This window comes from Rutilus rutilus, assembly GCF_951802725.1.
Source record: "Rutilus rutilus genome assembly, chromosome: 11".
Lineage (NCBI taxonomy): Eukaryota > Metazoa > Chordata > Actinopteri > Cypriniformes > Leuciscidae > Rutilus > Rutilus rutilus.
The window spans coordinates 30,910,384-30,932,351 of record NC_140216.1 but is presented as its reverse complement, the minus strand read 5'-3'; the positions used below and the strand labels follow the sequence as shown (position 1 = coordinate 30,932,351).

General features: G+C 36.7%; 1 protein-coding gene across 5 annotated transcripts in view; it reads right to left on the bottom strand.

Annotated features, from left to right (window-relative positions):
• celf3a (cugbp, Elav-like family member 3a) overlaps window positions 1-21,968 on the bottom strand; it is a 60,871-nt gene that overhangs the window by 38,518 nt on the left and 385 nt on the right. For 2 of the 5 annotated variants that reach the window (XM_084422659.1, XM_084422660.1), the window contains exons 2-10: window positions 10,413-10,542; window positions 9,262-9,395; window positions 8,612-8,670; window positions 8,366-8,492; window positions 8,074-8,249; window positions 5,905-6,259; window positions 5,518-5,781; window positions 5,070-5,258; window positions 1,755-3,787 (exon numbers count right to left, since the gene is read on the bottom strand). In XM_084422659.1, the coding sequence (XP_084278785.1) occupies window positions 2,109-3,787; window positions 5,070-5,258; window positions 5,518-5,781; window positions 5,905-6,259; window positions 8,074-8,249; window positions 8,366-8,492; window positions 8,612-8,670; window positions 9,262-9,395; window positions 10,413-10,542 (3,113 nt within the window). In that variant the 3' untranslated portion in view covers window positions 1,755-2,108. Of the gene's footprint in view, window positions 1-1,220; window positions 3,788-5,054; window positions 5,259-5,517; window positions 5,782-5,904; window positions 6,260-8,073; window positions 8,250-8,365; window positions 8,493-8,611; window positions 8,671-9,261; window positions 9,396-10,412; window positions 10,543-21,968 lie in introns of those variants that run through there. The other 3 variants (XM_084422662.1, XM_084422661.1, XM_084422658.1) reach the window with 2 other exon arrangements.

Sequence of the window (21,968 nt, the reverse complement as noted above, 5' to 3'; positions counted from 1 at the left end):
ACAGAAAGCTCTCAGATTTCATCAAAAAGATCTTCATTTGTGTTCCAAAGATGAACAAAAGTCTTACAGGTTTGGAACGACATGAGGGTGAGTAATTAATGACATAAGTTTAATTTTTAGGTGAAATAACCCTTTAATTTTTCCAACTGCATAACTTTAGTTATTTAGCTAGTTTCTCATTATTTAACATTTTTGAGCACAGAGAAAAGCCAGTTTCAAAATGTACTGGAATGGTTTACTTTTATGATCCAGACCTTAAAGATCTCTGAAACAACGTCGGAATCAAACAAAACGGCTTTGATCATTGCCAAACGAGGCAAATTTCTTTATTACTTTGCGCGTTTTTGCTGTTGTATTAATCAAGGGGGAAAAAACTCAGGAAGTTGTTACCCTGATTTGATTCAAGGAGCTGACTCCATAAACATTCGTGTACATGCAATCAGCCACAGCTGATCCTCGAGAATCAAGTGGAACTATGATAACAAGCCTCATATTAGAGGAAGGAGTTCTTGTGTAAATTCTTTGTCTTACATGCTAAATTTATTTCGGAGAAAGACACACAACTTAAGTGTGACCAGATTTATCTCTAGAAAAAGTCCTTATTTGATTTGAAAAAAACTTATCTTTAACTGTGTCTGCATATAATTTGACAATTTCAACAGTTAAAAGTGTGCAAATGTAAGCCTAAAGTGAGGTAAAAATGCAAGAAATTAAGAGGTGAATACTCTGCCAACCAGACTAGAGTATGTGAGAGGAGCATTTTGTCCAGGATCACTAAGTTGGAAGCAGGAAACCCGAAGTGGAACTGAAACGGATCGATTATAGAACGCTTTGAGTGAAGTGAATAATTTAGCTTGAGTTAACTGTATGCATTTTCGTATTTCATTGCTTATTAGAAATGGTTTGCTAAAATGCTATGATAAGAATGGCATTCATTAACTCATTTAAACACCAAGTAATTAGGAAATTTACTTTAAATTGGATTAAATGCCTTCTATTTTGGTTCTAGAATTAAACATGGTGTAGGACAAATCTCAGTCATTTCTAATCAACATGAGTTGCAGCCATTTAGCAACAATATTTTTCTGCATATGTGTTGATCATTTTATTGATGAATGTTCGCGAAAATGTGAAGAGCAAAGAAATCAGTCACTGAAGCAACTGAGATGAAAAGACTCAAAGAAATCATGGTTGAGACTGCACTTCCCCACAGTAATTTGTTTTGTTTTCAAACACATCTTTATTTAAATCAGTACAGTAAAAGCCTCTGGGAACTGAGGGAGGCCATGACGATTCTGCCCGACAACTTCTTTTCTTCTGTGTCTTCTGCCACTGTTGGCAAAAACGGCTTGTCTCTGTACACCTCAGCATCTTACCTCAAAATTTGTAAAGATTACTTTTTCTCTACACTGCTGTTTCTCCATGACAGACGATAATGAAGCTTAACTACCTGTTAGGGCTACATTTAATTACAAGTACAAAATAAGATGTGGTGAATCAAAACTACCAGCTTTGCATAACAATATCGCTTGATCATCAGTAGAACTTAACTTCAGAAGTAAAAAAATATTACATATCAATCTTAATTAAATGTTGATCCAAAAAAAACTTTGAGGTCTTTCCCAAAGATATTTGCAAGATACAAGCGCTAACATTTTTACTAAGGGAAAGGACATTTTGAATTAACTTTTAAATCTGATTGACAGAAAAACTATAGAAATCAAAGAATTAATGAAATGAAATAGAATAACCACCTCTTGTTTTGTCTGCATTCAGATTCCATCTCATTCCACGCCAGATATTCTTTCCATTTCTCTGCTCCAGTGCTCCTTGACATCTTGCCGCACAACTGCTCATGGTTTGCATGTCTTGATCATGGAACAGAACAGATCTTGCTCAAGAGTTTTTAGTGATCTGGTTGCATCCCCCTGGTAACTTGAATAAATTTGCACTTCTCTATTGTATCTCGTGGAGGAATTCAACACCATCCCCTTCGCGTCACTGTCCAAAGCAATCTTTGACTTGCTGATAACCCAACAGCACTTGGACTTTACTTGCTCACTGTGACATGCACTAAACACCTGAGCATAAGAATCACAATAGACACTTCAGTAATGCGGAGGCAAGTAAGGTCTTTTTGGGGGATAAAATGGACCCCTGACTCTGGGAGGTCCGCCAAAGGGCGGGCCGGGTCGCTTGCCTCTTGGAAAGGGCAGCTCATGGTGGACCGGTGGTGGTCGACGAAGGGGCCTTGGAGGTGGATAGTGCCCAGGGTGAGGTGGACGAACATGGTGTGGCGGTAGAGGCCTGTGCTCCAGGTGAGGAGGAACCCTGTGCTCTGGATAGTGAGGAGGTATTTCTTCAGGATAATACTCTGGTGCTGGTGAAATTGGGTGCATGTCATAATGAGGGGGAGATGGGCTATGTGGTGGATGGTCGTAGTATGGGTCAAAGTATGGATCTTCAGGCAAAGGTCGAGAAGGACTTGGGGCTTCATGGTAACCCCTTACTGGAGGAGGAGAACCAATGCGGTGATGGGGTATACTTGGAGGATTCTGCAGAGGTACTCTTGGTGGATGTTGATGGTTATAGTCCAATGGACCATTCGGAGGGATGTTAGGAGCATGGTGTGGTGCATGAGCAGAGTGAGAAGCCCCTTCCCCATGTGGATAGAAAGGCTCCTTGTTTGGAACCTCATGAGACAAGCGTTCATAATCGAATCCTGGGGCACATGAGCTATCACCACCACCTCGTTCTGCTTCACCGAAAGGTTCCTGCAAATCCCTGGTAGAACAAGGACCACTTGCCCTCAAAGAAGATGCTGGAGGCATGAAGTCTTGAGGTGGAGGAGGAAGATTTGGGATAGGTGGAAGAGGTGTGGTAAAGAAATTAGGTGCAGCGAGATCCTGTCTTGGTTCTTTGGCAAGGTATGTTTCTGCATTGTATGTGTCAGAGCTGGACAACACTTGCTTCTCTTGATTATCTCGATATGCATAGTTGCCTTCCACCAGTTTAGGATTTGGTCCCATATCATGGATTACAGGGTTTTGTCTCAGCTCTTGACGCATCACACCGGATCTCTCTGTGGCCTCTACACCGTCTCTCAAAGGTTGTTGGTTGCTGGACATGGAAGAAGAACGCATAGCTTCAATGCGTTGCTGGCGCTTTGCTTCTGCCTCGGCAAGAGAGGGCACAGTGGTTCGAAAGTCTTTTTTTGGTTCAAACTTCTGGTGAATTTCCGTATGAGGTTGTGGATCAGTGTGAGCATTTTGTACCTGCCAAGATGTTGATTTAGCATCTAAAGCTGTGGACGTAGACACTGTTTGCCCCTGCTGATATGGGAATGGCTCTGTTTGGGGATCATCCATAATTTCGTCTTGCGTTGGTGTAGCACCAGCTTCATCCCTTACAGGGGTTCCTCCAAGGTTCTCTGCACTTGCTGAAGGGCTATCAACAGTTACCTTAGGCCATGGAAGAATAGATGGAAAACCTAAATTAAAGCCTTTCAGTCCTGCGTTCCCTTGGAGTAAGTTATCAATCTTGCAGTCCAGGGTAGAGTTGAGAGAAGAGCAAGGATCTAGTTTTTCATTCGCAATATTGGACTGCAAAGGAGTAGGCTCCACACATCCTTGAGAGGTAGGATCCCTGGCCAATGGGACACTAGATGGAGTAGGTAACACTTTAGGAATTGTATGAGTCTCAGCTGTTAGAGGAGGAGGAGATTGCTTGTCAGAAATTGAAGTTGTGGTGGTCTTTGCAGCCGGGTTATTTAGCAAGGAAGACAGACCTGGGAGGAAAAATTAGGGATAGGGATGCAAGGGTCAGCAGATTAATTTAAAAACACACCACATTTTCTAAAGAACCTGTACAGAGTCTTTTCTAATATCATCTGCTGTTTCTACCACAACTAGGCAAAAGGTCTATAACGTTTTAAATCAACATGATACAACATTCTCAACACATTTAACTTCTGTAATGTGACATTTCTATGTAAACAGTATATTCAACAAGAGGGGAATGCATCCATTAGGAATTGTTGGCAAAAGTATCAGGATAATGACATAACAGAATGGGAGTTCGCATTTGACTGTGGAGGGCTACTTTGCTCCTGAAACACTGCCTGTCTGACACCAACTTTTGGCACATAGAGGCTAAAGGTCAAGCTCACCCTTGAAAGCATTGCAATGTATCCCAATGCCATTGCCTATACAGGATATCCCAATGCTTTGTTTTTCCCCAGACCCATTGTTATTTGCCATAACCTTAATTTTAAACTCAGCAAAAAAGAAACATCCCTTTTACAGAATTATGCATCTTGATTGGAAAGGGTTTAAAAAAAAAAAAATTAAAAAAAAACCGCTAGTTCAATGAACCATAAATAATTAAAATCGCACATAAACCTGTGGAACAGGCCTTAAGACACTAACAGTTTACAGGCGGTAGACAATTAAGGTCACAGTTCCAATAACTTATCACATTAAAGAAACCTTTCAACTGACTCTGAAAACACCATGAGAAAGATGCTCAAAGTCCCTTCTCAATCGCTTGACATAAATCTGTATTCGTTGATTGCAAACTGTGCTGAACCCATGAGCCTGTAGAACGCGCAGCAGCGCCGTGTTATTTACTTTGAAATATGCAGAGGGGGCGCACATTTAAATAAATCATAGCCCTTTGAAGTTTAACAATCAATCACAATAAGCCATATCATGATTCCTGTCATGAAGTTTCTTTTTTTTTCTGCTGAGTTTAGTAAGGTTAACCTAAATTACCCTTACATATTAAGACATATTATCTAAAACAACAGCTTAAAATGTCATTTATCTTTTTGGCTTTTGATTAACATGATTACTGGTCTAGGTGACATCATTTGTTTCAAAGGTGGAGCAAGTTATTACATTTTTATAAGATTACAAAGTAAAGCATGTTTTCTTCTGAATAGCATACGCTGATGAAGTCACACTACGTGAGTCTGCAAACATGTATTAGACGAAAACTAAAGTTAATTTTGACTGAATGAATTTCTTATCCCAACTCTTTGGATATCATCTTACTTTTCCAGTTCTCACCCTGAAAACCCCCATGGGTTTGTGTTTTGGATAAAGCGCTGAGCAAAGTGTTGGTGCTGATGTCCACCCTAGAAAGGATGCTGGCCAGCGGATTGGCTGGAGGGGCAGTAGCGGGGGGAGTCTTCTGAGTTGAGCTTGGAGTGGAAGGTACACTTGGGGAAGACCGAGATACAGGACTTACTCCTACAGCTGCAAAGGAAAAAGCAATGATTGAATGCACAATGTTACATAAAAATGTACATTTGTCATGTAAATTATTTTACTTTTTTGACACTTTTTACTGACAGATAGCAGAGTGGAGACACAACACAGGCCACATTCAAACCTCCATCTCTCAAATGAGCACCATGGCTTACCACTGGGCCATGGATCTGACCAGTATGCACTTTTTATAGGCTTTTTCAACCTGTGTATAACATGCTGTACAAATCAAACTACAAAATCTCACCTGAGTTCTTCATAACGTTTGTGATTGTGCTGAGGATGGAGCTGATCTTGCCTAGATCAACGCCTGCAAGGTTGACTGGCAGTGACTGTGTGGTTGGTGTGGTTGGTGTTGTTGTTGTTGTTGTTGTTACTGTTGAGGGAACTGCCACTGCTGTAGTCATGATCTGCTTTGTTTGTGTGCCTTCATTTGTTTGTAAAGATTCTGTGACATTTGGAGTAACAGAGGACTGTTTGGACACAACAGCAGGGGCCACACGTTCCTCGACTGTAAGGAGGAAACAAAATTAAGAAGTAATTTAATAAAACCCTGCACCATAACCATCAGCTTTTATTGAATGTGAGAAACATGCTGAATGCCAAATATAACATAGTAAAGGTGCTCTAGTACCTATGATGGCAGGAGTTTCTGTTTCCTCTACATCCGAGAGCTCCATGTCCTCTATGTCACGATTGTCTTTTTCTCCCACAGAGACACTTGGTGGTGGGGAACCCCCATCAGATGAGAGGGGGCTGGGAGCATCAGCCAAAGCAATAAGGTCCTCCTCCATCGCCTGCCCATCCAGCTCTGGGTCTGGGGTACCAATCCTTTCCAGAGCGTGGAAGGGTGACTCGGAGCCCGTTGGTGAAGGGGCATCTTCAATGGGAGAGGGCACGGGGGAGTCATCTGGATCAGGCACCATAGCCTTCATTGCATCAAGTTTGCGCTTAAGGTGCGACACCCGGTTCGCAAATGTCTCGTAGGCCTGGAAATGTATGATTTGAAGAGATGTTCCACTATTAGTTTCACAATATTTGCACATCAACAATATGAGCAATACGAACATACATTACAGTTCAAAAGTTTGGGGTCATTAAGCTTATTTTTAAAGAAATGAATGATTTCATTCAGCAAGGAAAGGATACATTTCATTGATCAAACGTGCCAGTAAAGATATTTTACAAAAGAATTTTCCATTTTAAATTAATACTGTTGGATTGAAATGTCTTCTCATCAATAAATCCTGGGGAAAAAACGGATTCACGGTTTCCACAGAAATATCAAGCAGTTTTTTAATATTATAAAAAACGATTATAATATTATCAATACTGGAGTAATGGCTGCTGAAAATGTTGCTTTACCATCACAGCAATAAATTACATTTTAAAATATATATTAAATTGAAACTACTTATTTTAAATTGAAAGAATATATATATATATATATATATATATATATATATATATATATATATATATATATATATATATATATATATATCACAATATTACTGCTTTTACTGTATTTATCATCAAATAAATGCAGCCTTGAGCATAAGATGCTTCTCTCAACAACATTTAAAGTTACATATAAGTGTATATTTTATATTATTTTGTTTAAACCAATATTGTGAATATTGCATTGATGTTAACATGATTTTCACCATGAAGTTCCCTAGATTGTGTCCACTCACAAATAATAATAAAAAAAAAACAATGAAAATGTCAAAGTATATATATATCTCCCCACAAGTATAATTCTTATCGACCAGGCCTAATTATATTATCATTTATTACCACTATCAAAAACATTAAACCTGGCAAAACTAATAACCACAAATTAAATTGTCCCTGAAATGTGGAAATTTCAACAATTATTTGTAAAAGGGTTAAAACTATACACATATTTTTATGAAATGTGGCCATCACAGACAGGCTAAATAAAACAACATTGCTACATAATGGTCAGGATGTCTTTGTTTTTGTACAAATTCGATTGCGGCACAATGCAGCTGAAACCACTAAAAGCATTAAATGAGCATTTGGTCATTACTTCTGAAAGGGCTATTTGCTGCTTTCAAATATAAAGATAGTTTTTTATATGTGCACTGAAATATTGAGTCTGCTGGAAGACCTGAGGCTGCTGTGAGTGAGGAGATTAAGAGCTCTTGTTGAAGCAAACGGAAATAATTCGATTTCATAAAGTGCTTTTTGGAAATATAAATAAAACAACGTTTTACTTACTTCCTACGCAGCCATTTCATTTTAAAATGACCTGATGGCTCTCTACATTTATTCCAGTCTACCAGTGTGAAGAATTCATACATTTAGTAATATTCGAGAACAAACACAGCAAACTGCAGTGTAAAGTACAGCTAATTAGCTAAGTGTATCATTAAAGTCCCCCCTGTGGTGAAAATCAAGCTTTTAATGTTGTTTATATGTCTATGTGGTGTTTTTAATATGCTTCAAATTCATAAGTCAACATATTTGCTGAGTATTTTCTCCTTAAAACTGCAGTGAAATCGCTGGTGTTTCTGATGTCACAAACTACCTTGTAACCAATCATGTCAATGAGTGGATTTCTGAACTGGTGCGAATGAGTGGAGGCGGGGCTACTTTGCATATTCATAGAACCACGTATACTAAATGAGGCACGGGTGTAGAGTTACATTCAAGCTATTTTAAGGCATAAAGACATTTTTAATCAACGGGGAAAAAAAACATTTAAATATGTAATTTTGGTGATCAAATATGAGTTTTAAGGGATAAAATTATTACTTTAAACTGCAATACTCACTTTAGCCACAATCTTGACCTCTTTATATTGCATCTCGTAGAAAATGTCTGCACTCTCCAGAGCTTCCATCAAAGGAGGGCCTTTTTTGACCTCTCCATCCAGAAAGGAAACAAACTCCTGTAGCTTTGTGCTCCCATCTTCAAAGTCTTTAGAAAACCTTTTACCTCCTGCCTTGTCTAAAGTGTGAGATGCAGAAAAAAAAAAAAAAGCATGAACACGTGAAAAATATCTATAATTCATGCAGATATATTTATTACAAATTCAGAATATTAATAAGATACCGTTTACCGACCTTTCAGTTTCTTCAGAGCCTCTGTGCTGCACACATCCACTCTCATTGCAGCTAACTGTTTCTCTTTGAGCTCAATCTCATCCATTGAATTCCTGTACGTGGACAGATGCTCGATAAACGCTGAGGGCTGACAGGTTAAAATAAAAACAAGTAGGTTAGAAGTTAAATAATTGAAAACTATAATCATTTTCAAATTTGCCCAACCAAGAGAGTCATTCAAGTCTAGTGGGAATATTGAATATTTACCACAAACTCAGCGACAATCTTGGATTTCAGGGCTGATCTGGTGTTGACTGGAGCTGGAACTAAAATTAAGGGAAAAAAATCATTACTTCATAATAAAAATGTGTAAGTTTTAACCTTTTATTACATTAAACCACACTGTAAAATATATATTAAAACACTAAAGACTGTCAATGTAACATACTGACAGGCACATAAAATACTCTCAAGAGCAACATTAACATCCTTAAAGAGGTCATATGATGCAATTTTAAAAGTTTATTATTTCAATTTTTAGGGTGAAATAGAATTGGTTAACATGCTTTAATGGTTAAAAAAACATTATTTTTCACATACTGTACATTATTGTATCTCCTCTATTCCCACTGTCTCTGAAACACGCCGATTTCTACAAAGCTCATCCTTCTGAAAAGCTCAGAGTGCTCTAATTGGCCAGCTGACCCTATGCACTGTGATTGGCCAAACACTTCAACTGTGTGTCGGAAATGTACGCTCCTTACCATAATCAAGGCTTCTAAAGCATTTGTAAACTGTGTGTAATCTGTGTAACTGTGCAGATCGTAGACATGCACAAAGAGATACATTAAAGGCATGTATTCACACTAAAGGTAAAAGAAAACATTAAAAAGCATCATATGAAGTGCAATTCAGACCTTTCACTGGTTCTTCTTTCCGAACCAAATTGTTCCTCAGCTGACTGATGAACTCCTCTGAATAGACATTTCTCTCTTCCCAAATGGACAGTATCCTCACCACTGACTTGTTCACCTTAGAATCCTTTGTGCCACTGAAATTTATAAAGATTCATAAGGTTAATTTCACACAATGCAAATGATAGATTTTGTAAAATAATTTGCATGCAATGAGTCACATTTAATAAAGCAACCACATCTACAATACACATTTACAGTGCTTAGTTAAAAGCAGCCGTTACTAGTGAATTGGATGCAGAATCAGACAAAAACGTTGTCAGTCACTGATGTCATTGTAGAAACACTTTTTTAGTATTTCACATTTACGGTCAACCATGATTTATTCTATAAATATGATTCCTAAAAATATATGTAAATAATTTATAATTCAGATGCACTGACTGATATTTGATTGTCTGTCATGATTCTAAACTAAATTGTCAAAATGCAAAAACTAATTTTCTTTTTTTTTTTTACATAGAACATTTTACTTTTAAATAAATGACACCTAATTAAAAAAAGTAAAACATTTAGGCTATAATTAGCTTCAAAACATTGTTTCGTGGAGATGGTTGTTTTGGTTCATGACTCTTTATTGGGTAACTGTGTGGAATTTTGAAAATGACTTCCAGAACTAGGAATGCAGAGGAAGTGTGTGGCCGTGCAGAGGAAATCTGGGGTGTGTTTCCCGTATAACGATGTAGCTCGCTGATTAACTACCACAGTACGATGCATCATTTGAGAAACTAACCAACTAGCCACGACTGTCTGCTGAAACCGTAGTACCATGGTCGCACCTCCGTTGTGTGAACCACATTTGTTTAACAATATAGGACTGTTGTTAAGGACGTCACGTGCAGGTAGAGGAGTAATAACCTCTGATTAAACTGATTCATCTATTAGCTTGCTTATTAATAAGCCCAAGATCATGATCTATTTAAGTCCACGTCATTTAACAAGAACTGCTTCTAAACACAGCTCGAGAGCTGCAGCACATTCACTAGATTTGTTGGACCAAATATTTTAACTATGTTTGCAACGACGAAACTTGTGACCTAACGATGATTTTGGGAAACGCACCCCTGGGTAGTCTCATGTTCTCGCAGTCTCACCTGATGAGGTTCATAGCTTCTGGAAGCATATCAGTGAAGGTGGTCCGGTAGACTATGGCATTTTTCCTTTTACAGTTCTGAATGACATCATTCGCCAGATAGAAGAGATTGAGCCTGTGTGCTGCATCCGCTGGGAAAAGAACAAGGAAAAGTTTAACTTCATTAAAAAAACAAAACTTAGTTTAATGGTCCACTTATAATGGCAAGACCTTTGTCAAATATTAGTGAAGATGCGCAAACCATAATGAGGTGTAAAAATGTATGCTAAATAACATTGAATAATTTATTTGTAAGAAATTCACAAATTTCAGCAATCTCTTTAAAAATCCATTAGAAGCAACTATTGTCGAAATATATCTACTTTCATTAGACCAACAAGATATGGGTGTTTCTTCAACTACGTTTATGGCCCAGAGCTAATATTTTTTTAACTAACACTGTGTCTTTAAAAAAAAAGACACAAAATTACACCTATAACCATTATTAGCCATTTCCACTGTTTAACATAAATGGAAAAGGAGTCTCGTGAAAAATAAAAACTTTTCTTGTGACTGAATTACACAGAGCGTTCCTTTCATAATCACTGAAGCCGTCGGTCAGTTGAGTCTGATACTATAGAAGAGCAATGGTACATTTAATAAGAGTAGAATATTTAAATGTTCCCTATAAAAACGAGGTTTTTGCACATTACTGTTGTTAATAAAAGGTAATTCTATCTGCACATCAATTCAAGCTCAGTGCTTCACTATTACATTTCCAATAAACAAACATGTAATATTATTAGTAAATGCACTTATTAATGCACAACAACAGTAATTCTATGATTAAATTTAACTTTGATACATTTTCCTAGCCTGGAAATCCAGACCCAAATCTGAAAGATTTAATCGCCCAGCTCGAGGGGCGGCACCAAGCATGCATTTGAAAATCTCACTGCACGCAATTGGATAACACTACGACCAATCACAACAACACACGGGGTGACGCATCCAGAGCCCCATCCGCTTAGGTACCAGCAGAGCTAACTGGTAGATTAGACTCTTGCGTTTCGGTCGGCAAAACAGCAAAAACGTCCTTCTTGCAAGGAAGGATTCGAGCGCCGTCTTCTGTTCCTCTTTTAGATAAAAAGCCAAGTCTAACTCGTTCATTGTAGCGGCCAAAGCCGTTTCAAATAACTGGTGTTCATCCATAGCCATCTTGTAATGTTTACTAATGACTTTGACGTCACAGCACTGTCATCATCTGTTTAGCTCGCCTCTGGCCCGCCTATATCAGATAACTCAATGTGATTGGTGCAGCTCGGATACAAGGGCATATTTAATGAGCATCATTACTTGACACCAGAGTAAACTCGCTGAGCAAATTCAATTTGTGCTCTCGTGAGAACTCTGGATTTCCAGGGTAACATTTTCCCCCACCGCTACCAAATCAGGGGCTGGTGCCACTTCACAGTAAAACTGTCTTGGAAAGTTTTTACTATGTGTACATTTATTTTTAAATCCCTTTTATGATCAGATTTTGTTGTACCCTTGTCTCAGGCACATATTAAAACTATGACATTCTTTTCTGTGTGAAATTAACTACATTTATTTACACAAAAGTAAAAGCTATGTTTAAAGCATCTTCATTTCCACAACAGAAGGTAATAAAAAAAAGCAATAGATTAGAAACTCCATCTGTTAAATGGTAAAAAAAAAAAAAATACTTATGCAATACACATCTCACTGCCATGATCATCATCATTCCATCTATTACCATTTCAGTCGTATTCTACAGCAATCTCTTGCCATACACGAAGACTTTGCCAGGTCTTTCCCCGAGTCCCGACCCTCCCCATTACATGGCTTTGGGACACACACACACACACACACACATTCACACCTACGGGCAATTTAGCATCTCAAATTCACCTATACTGCATGTTTTTGGATTGTGGGGGAAACAGGAGCACCCGGAGGAAACCCACACAGACACAAGGAGAACATGCAAACTCCACATAAAAAAGACTCCTGACTCAGCCAGGGATCTTCTTGCTGTGAGGCGACAGTACTACCCACTGAGCCACTGTTCCTTCCACCTGATCATCATCATTGCGGTTTAATAAATCACAACAACCATCACAATGTGTGCAATGAACTGAGCTTCCAAGTTGTGTATTTGGGTCAAAGACAAATAAAGCTTTGAAAAAGTTTTTTTATATATATATGTATCCCTTAAATTAGGAATACAAATATTTGGTTGTACCACCTGACAAAAAAGTCCAAAAAAAAAAAAAAAAAAATTATATATATATATATATATATATATATATATATATACACATTTTTTTATTATTTTGGACTTTTTTGTCAGGTGGTACAACCAAATATTTGTATTCCTAATTTTATTGTGAAATCTTGTTTTGTGCCTGTGCATTTTATTCATATTAAATTTATATTATACAGACGGCAATTAAATTACCACACGTCCTTGGAGTTTGGAGAAAAACACTGACATAAACATATAAAATGAGCTGTTATTGTGGCAGCAATTATATACACTGAAAATACAAACCAAGCAACTTTGTTTACCTCATGTAAATAAGTGGCTGCATTCACTTATTTCCACTAATTTCCATATTTTTAAAATGACATCCATCATTTTGAAATAAAATGCAAGACAGAAAACCATTTTAACTATAGCATGTTTAGCTTCCTATTTTTAAACAAGATATTTCAATAATTAAATAATAAATTATTAAATTAAATATGAATTTATTATTATTATTATTATTCCAAGCATGGGACATTTTATTTAAAGCAGACAATCATGTGACTGACTGCCACGAGTTTTATCACTGAGGTGCCATGAAAATTAATTTTTACAGACATCCACATGAGAAACCATTAACATCTGAATAGGACTTTTTACTAAGAATTAACAAAAGTCAAAGAAACAAGTTGTATGATTTAGGGCTGCAACAAGTTGCCAATATTAAATAGTTAATAATTAATCATGAAAAGTCATGTGCTATTTACAGAGAACCTCCATCTGTGACATCACTTTCAAGTAGTAGAAAATGCATTTCTGTGAAAAAAAAAAAATCTTAATGCAGATTGCAGACATTACCATTTTGCATCCTAACAGCAAGAGATTAAATACCATAACAATGGTATAGATAAAAAAAAACCTACTAGACAGAGCACAACCATTTTAACCATCTTTGTTAAAAACAGTAACTTTAATGGAAGTTGTTTACAGAATATAACAGTATGATGAAAGCATCTCAACAGCACATTCACATGTGACAGCAACCTGGCAACATGAAACTATATGCTCATGACCTTATTGAATAATTTAATATAGTGTTAATGCTTTGCACTCTTGGTAGAACATTTAGTTCACATTTACTCCTCTGAAGCTTGCTCTGTGTGGCCAGTTTTTTTAAATGTGTTTTTCCCCATTAAAAGTGTTTTTAAGTACTATTAAGTAGCACAACATCACTGACGAAGGTGCACCGTGCAAAGCACAAAGACCGAATATAATTGCATTGTAATAATAACTATTTTCATTATTGATTAGTTGTTGCAGCACAAAAAAAAAAAATCCAATAAGCACATTCTCAGAAGAAGAAAAAAAAGACGCTTTTATCTGGTTCAATAATACCACAAAAAAATAACACACCATTAACAACGCCATCTAAAGAGATTGAAAAATTTAATTTATCTTGATGCCTCTACAAATACATTCCTGGCATCCATCACTAATAACGCTTACACATCAACAGAATTTTTATTTAGCAGGTCGTCACTGACCCCCTCCTCCCATTTCTCAAATAAGCAATCTGACACAGCATTCTAAACCATAACAATACTATTTTTTCCAACATATTTTTCAGTTTCCTTACTGTTAAAATGCCATTTATTATAAACGTCTTTAACTAGCCTACATATTGTCCTAAAAACAAGCAGTCACTAAATAGACTAGACTCAGTAAGTGACTCCACTGTTCAACTCACAATTAGGTTTGATGGATTCATGCAATGTATTTCCCATCTAAATATATACTAACAATCACAAAATAGGGCAAAATACAATACTTGTTAATAAAAATATAATAGGATAATCTTACACATTAACAGCTAGTGGCACCATGTTATATTTATGCAGAATGTCTGTCAACATATTCAAGAACATAATTTGATAAATGTTTGTTCTGTCATCTAAAAAAGCAGTTTAAAAATCGCACAATATTTTCACGACACGTCATGCCAAATGTCACCCAATTTAACACAGACCATTTTCCAGTACATTGTGCACAAACACTGACCACATCATGCAATAATTTCATATAATTGTACAGTGCAATCAATGAATGTCATAAAAAGCTCAAAATAACTTAAAACTCATGAAGCATAAAGCTTCAACCAACAACTAGGATACCAATAATTGTTTTATACACTGTTTGAGTCAGTAAGATTTTTTCTTTAAGAAATTAATGCTTTTATTCAGCAAAGATGCATTAAATTGCTCAAAAGTGAAAGTAAATTCATCATGAACATGTATATATAAAAAAAAATGCTGTTCTTCTTTCCATTTATCAAAGAATCCTGAAATGAATGCATCAGTTTCCACAAAAATATTAAGCAGCACAACTGTTTTCAACATTGATGATAATTAAGAAAGATTTCTTGAGCATCAAATCAGCATTTTAGAATGATTTCTGATGGATCGTGTGACACTGAAGACTGGAGTAATGATGCTGAAAATTCAGCTTTGCATCGCAGGAAAAAGTACTTTTTAAAATGTATTAATATAGAAAAGTTATTTTAAACTTAGAATATTTCACAGTATTAGGGCCTACTGTTTTACTGTATTTTTGATCAAAGAAATGCAGCCTTCAGAGACTTTCAAAAACACTTAAAAAATTATCTTACCAACCTCAAACCTTTGAACAATAGTGTATTCATCATTAAAGAAGCATAACTCATTCCAGACAACCCACTTATACATAATTTTTAACTTAAAGGGTTAGGTCACTCAAAAATGAAAATTACCCCATGGTTTACTTACTCACCCTCAAGCCATCCTAGGTGTATATGATATTCTTCTTTCAGACGAATATAATCTGAGTTATATTAAAACATGTCCTGAAAACAAGTCCATCAACGTGCATCTATCCATGATAAAAGTGCTGCACACTGCTCCGGGGGGTTAATAAAGGCCTTCTGAAGGAAGCGATGCATTTGTGTAAGAAAAATATCCATATTTAAAACTTTATCGACTAAAATAACTAGCTTCCGGCAGACGACCACATACAACACACAACGCAAGTCGACTTGTGCCACAAGACTAACTCGTTACGCATGTATGACGTAGCATGTAGGAGTATCGTTTAGACGCCTCTTGCGGTTCAAACAAACAGGGCTGGGCAACAAACTCAAGCTCCTCCGACATTTCTCTTTAAAAATTGTCGTTTTAGACTTCTAATTCGTGACTGGTGTTTGGTTGTACCATCCTCTATGCTTCCGCGTTCGTCATTACATTGTGCGTCAAGGGTCACTCTTCCACTATAAATCGATTCGTAAAACAGTTATTTTAGTTGATAAAGTTTTAAATACGGATATTTTTCTTACACAAACACATTGCTTCGCTTCAGAAGGCCTTTATTAACCCCCCGGAGCAGTGTGCAGCACTTTTATCATGGATAGATGCACTTTTATGGACTTCAAAACATAAACGCCCATTCACTTCCATAATAAAGCTTGGAAGAGCCAGGACATTTTTGAATATAACTCCGATTGTATTCGTCTGAAAGAAGAATGTCATAAACACCTAGGATGGCTTGAGGGTGAGTAAATCATGGGGTAATTTTCATTTTTGGGTGAACTAACCCTTTAAGCTAGAAACAATGTAATTTATGACCAGTAAACAGTAGACTAGACTATAAGTATTATTTTATTCTGGGGTGTGTCCAATAAATAGCCAAAATAAAGTCTTGTTTTTCTCTTTACTGCAAAAGTAGTTAAGTTCTGGACTGCTTCAGCCAAAGATTCACAGGTCCAATTAACAGACTTATGCAATAAATGTCATAGTTCATATTTAAATAACACCTCAGCCTCATGCACATAACCATGCCTCAGGTATTTCAAAAATGAAGCTAAATTTACATTTATATTCTAATCAATCTCATCTTAAAAAGGTACAATATGTAACTTTTTTTGTTCAAAATTAACAATTTTAAAGAAGAGTCAATACATAAATCCTTCTTTCCAAAATGTGTTGTTGTCTTCCCAGATTCAGTAAGCCCATTTATTTCCATTCAGACCAGACGGGATGGTTTTTGCAGGAATATACATTGTCAAAATAATCAACGATTACTCGATTACCAAAATAATCATTAGTGGCAGCCCTAATTGCAATATTTTGTTTTTCTGCGATATAGGCCTATAGATAAAATAATTTCACTAGATGACTTGAATAGCTCTATATTGAAAGAATTATTAATTATAATGATTTTGAAAGTGATTTTCTCTTTGTATTTTGTTGTTTGATTAAGGTTAACGACAGACAGCAGCAGGAATATTTGGTTGCTGTCACTAAAAGAGCGAATGCATGGATTGAATACGATATGATTTGTGTGATTGCTAATTCGTTTATTTGGACTTTTATAATTACTGAGTGTTAAACTGTCTTTAATAATAATACGTTTATATTAGTTAGTTAAGCTAGTTGTTTTTGCAATGCTATTTTTAAACCATAGGCAAAAGTTCAAAACTTGTGTAAGTGTTCTTTAGCCTGTTGATTTTTGTTCACAGTATTCAGCTACAATAAGTCAGATTTGTGAACAATATCTGTTTTTGTTATTTTTACCTTATTGGAATCGAAATTAGGAATCGATATGCAGAATCGGAATTGTTCAAATTCAAACAATACCCAGCCCTAATGAGCAGTATAACCATATTGATCTAAACAGTCAGCACAACCAAAACAATGTTCTTCCGCAAAATGCATGCAGTTTCGTTTTTTAACCTCTAGAGGGCCAAAAGTTATAGAGTACAATTAAAAATCGAAATATTGTGCACAACACAATGAAAATGAAAAAGCAAATACAAGTTAATACCACCGCAGAATCAAGCCACAACACAATAGAAACAAGCCACAACACAACGACATCACTACAAAACATTGGAAATTTCTTGGCCACTATAGAGGGTGTGTTAAAGCGAACAACTTTATATACTAGAGGAAATGGTCTAATGGAATTGACTTTTTATTGTAGCACCAATTTTTCTCAGTCATTTATATGTCCATTTAAAGTGTCATTTAAAAAGCCTAGTACAGTAAAAGCTGTTTAAAATTTGGATTTTGTTATACCATTACCTCTAGTACGAAGCATAAACTTTAAAGAATCCTTTAATAGGGAAAAAATTGGATTGTGAAATAAATTCAGCGCAAAAAATAATAATGTGCAAAGGTCAAGGGTCCATAAAAATCAAATAAAAACATTATTATGGTAAAAAAGGTTCACAATTTGGATTTCGTTAGTCCATTTACACTGGTACAAAGCCTGCATGTTCATTTTAACACACCCATGGTGGATGCGAAACGGCACCACGAAATGAGCTGATTGCGCAACAGATGGCTCTGTGTATTGGCCCATATGGGAAATTTAAGGGTTCATAAAGAAAATAGTCTAGTTCAGTAAAAATGACAGAAGAAAATGACCAAATGTATGGAATTCCAAAGCTGCTAAAATAATAAATGAAAAAAGATACATAATTATACAAAGAAATGTTTAAAAAAAAACGTTTTTTTTTTTAAAGTGACATGAGTATTCAATGAGTATAAAATGAGAAAGTGAAAGTGAAAAGTGAAATGGTATTCAATGAGTATAAAATGAGAAAGTGAAAGTGAAAAGTAAAATGAGTATCATTTATTTATTTATACATTTATTTATTTCCACTTTTACTTATTTCCACATTTATTAATTTCTTCATTTATTAATTTCTACATTTCTTTGTCTGTTTGCTAATGAGGAGGCGTGTTTTACCTCAGACATAGCAATCGAACTCAGAGTGGCAGTGCTGAAGCTTTGAGGCCACAGTGACCAAACGAAACGCAAGAAGTGAGCAGACATGCCTTTGCAAGTCACACAGGCAATGAATGACTTCGACATGGACATCTTATAAAGATGAGATGGACATCTTATAAAAACTTATAACAATCACCCTAACTGTGTATTTAGGATTACCATCCATACTCTTCATTCCGGACATGGCCGTAAAACATTTCCAGTCGGGATTTCTTCAAAAGGTGTCCATGTAAACACAGCTAGTGAGACACACATCTCACGCCATAACCATAGATTGTAGATACTTAGACAGAAGCGAACTGCATTTTTAATGCAAGAGGTCCGATAACAATGCTGACAACAATAGAAACAAACTTTTCCATTAAGAGGTGATATTTCCCTTTCCATGGGCAATTTTTTTTTCATTAAACCTATATAATTTCATGTACTTCCGTATTAGTTATCAGATCTGTTGAAGACGTGGCTTCTGTTCATGTGTACCAAGACATTTTAGACAATTTTTTACAGCCATGTACAGGATAAAAAGAGTATGTATGGTCGCCCTATCCAGTTTAGGTGATATTAAATTACTTAAACCGGGATATACGATTTTGGATATATTGCCCATCTCTAAGTCATTCATTCCCTGTGTGACCTGCAAAGGCACTTCTGCACTAATTTTGTCACGATACTGGAATTTCCAACTTCGGATATTCAACACCATTTTCGATACCACGGAGAAAACGACCATATATGCCGCCATACCTGTCAATTGTTATTACCTCATAATTTTTTTTATCATTTTGCAATAGCACACAGAACAGGGAGGCTTTATTTGAATCAGTGAACTAAATTTACACACAGAAAAGACAAGTAGTCAGTAATAAAATTACTAATAACAAATGTCAAATGATAGCTGAAATAAATACAATAAAGAGACACATGAAATAAACATGGATTTAAGTTTTTCAGGTTGGTGTAACAGTAGTATTCAGGTAAGAAATAGGCATACTACAGTAAATGAAAGTAATCAAACGTAAAATAACACTGGATAGGCTTAATTGTCAAAATTAAAAACAGATTAATGCTTACAATTAAAGTAAGAAAATGTATTCAGTCAAGAGCGGCGAGTGATTTTCTCCTTGTCTTTTGTTCTCCGATTACCCTGACAGACAGCAGCAGGTTTAGGCTTATTAGGCTGCTGTCACTTTAAGAGCTTATGCATGGATCCAATATACTGTTACACCACATGCATTTTTTCTAAACTATTTACGTTCCAAAACTGACTGTATTTATCTGAATACTCAGCAAGATGGACATTTTGACAATTTTGTATGTATTATTTGATCGTTTTTATGCAATAAGCCATGAAAAAGAAGTCAATTAGTGGTGTGATCGCTTTTGGTGTGAGTGTGAAACCTGCTGGAATGAATCAAATCATGCACAATCCCTGCAATCCTGCAAAATTCAGGCCAACACCAACACTATTCAACCAGAGCGAATGAGATGAGTGAGTGAGTGAGTGAGAGGAGGCGGGTGTGTGTCGCTGTCGGAGAGAAGAGAGAGAGTAAAAACGCATACTAGCTGGTATCGGTGTATCAGTACTGCAGAAAAAGAGTATTGGAACCATTTCAGATATTTCAGAATAGATACATATCAAAATATCAATATTTTTGACAACACTAGTCCGCACAGCTCTTGCATTTCGTTTGGTCACACCACAAGGTGTCACTGTGGTCTCAAAATGTTGCCCTTGCCACTCTGAGCTTGATTGCTATATCTGAGGTAAAACACATACCCCTCATTACCATACGGTAGCCTGGGTTTCCCTCGCTGCCTTGAGCGCAGCGCGATTTTATTCACGCTGCTAGGCAGCCTGGACACCATGGACCAGATTTTCCCCTCAAAAAGGGAACCAATCACAGAACGGGGAGGGAGCAGCAAGACGATGACGACGTCTATGCGACACACCGAAGCAGTTTGTTTATATCTATGGATCCAACATGGCATCAGACGCGAAGTTACCTTTCGATGCAGCCTTAGATAGTGTTCTAAGTAGTTTAGAACGCAAGTTTATTTCGTCTTCTTCCTCGTCGAATTTCTGTTGCTCTACATACGTCTTCTGGTATAATTGAAACGATTGGCTATGAGCTACGTGCAGGCGCATTTGATAGACATTCGTAGCGCCCAATAAACGGCTCTGGGCATTCGTAAACCACGCCTCAAATACGAGAAAATGAACATGTGGTTCCCAGACCACGTCTCAATAAGACGAGGTCTGACGTTACCCAGGCTAACCATACGGACAAATAAATGTAGAAATAAATGTAGACAAATACAAACATAAATAAATGTGGAAATAAATAAAAGTGCAAATAAATAAATAAATTATTTATTTATTATTTTGGCAGCTTTGGAATTCAATACACATGCATATGTTCAAGTTTGTCACATCACACCCAAAAAGACTTGAGAGTGTAATGGTGCTTTAAGTACTGAGTTAAAGGTACGAATACTTCTGCAATATACTTATTTCAGTTTTTCCTTTTTAATAAATTTGCTAAATGATCACAAATCTGTTATTCTGCTATGTAAATAGCTAAATCTGCTATATAAATCTGTCTAAAGTCATTTAGGTAGCAGCAACATAAAATGTGAAAAAAATTAAGGAGTACGAATACCTTCGCAGGGCACTGTATATTATGGGGACGGTTGGGGAATAATCATTGCCAAGAAAATACTTAGTCAGTCTTGCGCATGGCAAAAGATGGCCATAGAATCACCAAAAGTTAGATATGACAGAAATGGTTAATGAGATGCTGCTGACTTGGAAACAAAATGCTGCTGACCCCAAACGCTTCTTTATTGCCCAAAACCATTCCAGATTCCAAACACATGACACCTAAAATGTAGCTGTCCCCAAATGCCCCATCTTGGCCAAAAATGCTGCTGACCCTAAACATCCCTTTACTTCCCAAAAATGCAACTGACAACAAATCACTTTTTAACCCCAAAATGCTGCGGTTCCAAAACACCCCTTTAAAGCTAAAAAACATTGCTCATTCAAAACATGCCTATAACACTCAAAATGTAGCTGTGCCAAAACGCCACATTCTGCCCAAAAAGAAAATGCTCCAGACACCTAACACCCCTTTATTGCCCCCAAAACACCCCTATGACACCCAAAATGTAGCTGCCCCCAAATGTCCCATTTTGCCCCAAAATGCTGCTGGGACCCCAAACACCCCTTTATTGGCCAAAAAGTTGCTGACTCGAATCGTGCAATGACACCCAAAATGCAGCTGACCCATAACTCCACTATTCTGAAAGATGATGGTGCCTAAAAGACCTGCTGCCTCAGAAAGCGGTCTGTGAATGCACCTCACCAGCTTTTGAAATACGACCTGTCCCGTCCTGATGGGGGACAGATTAGCAGTTTGCTAATAAGCCACAACAGTTGTCAAGTGGGCTGAAGAAGAGAAACTAGCCAGTCACGATAACTTC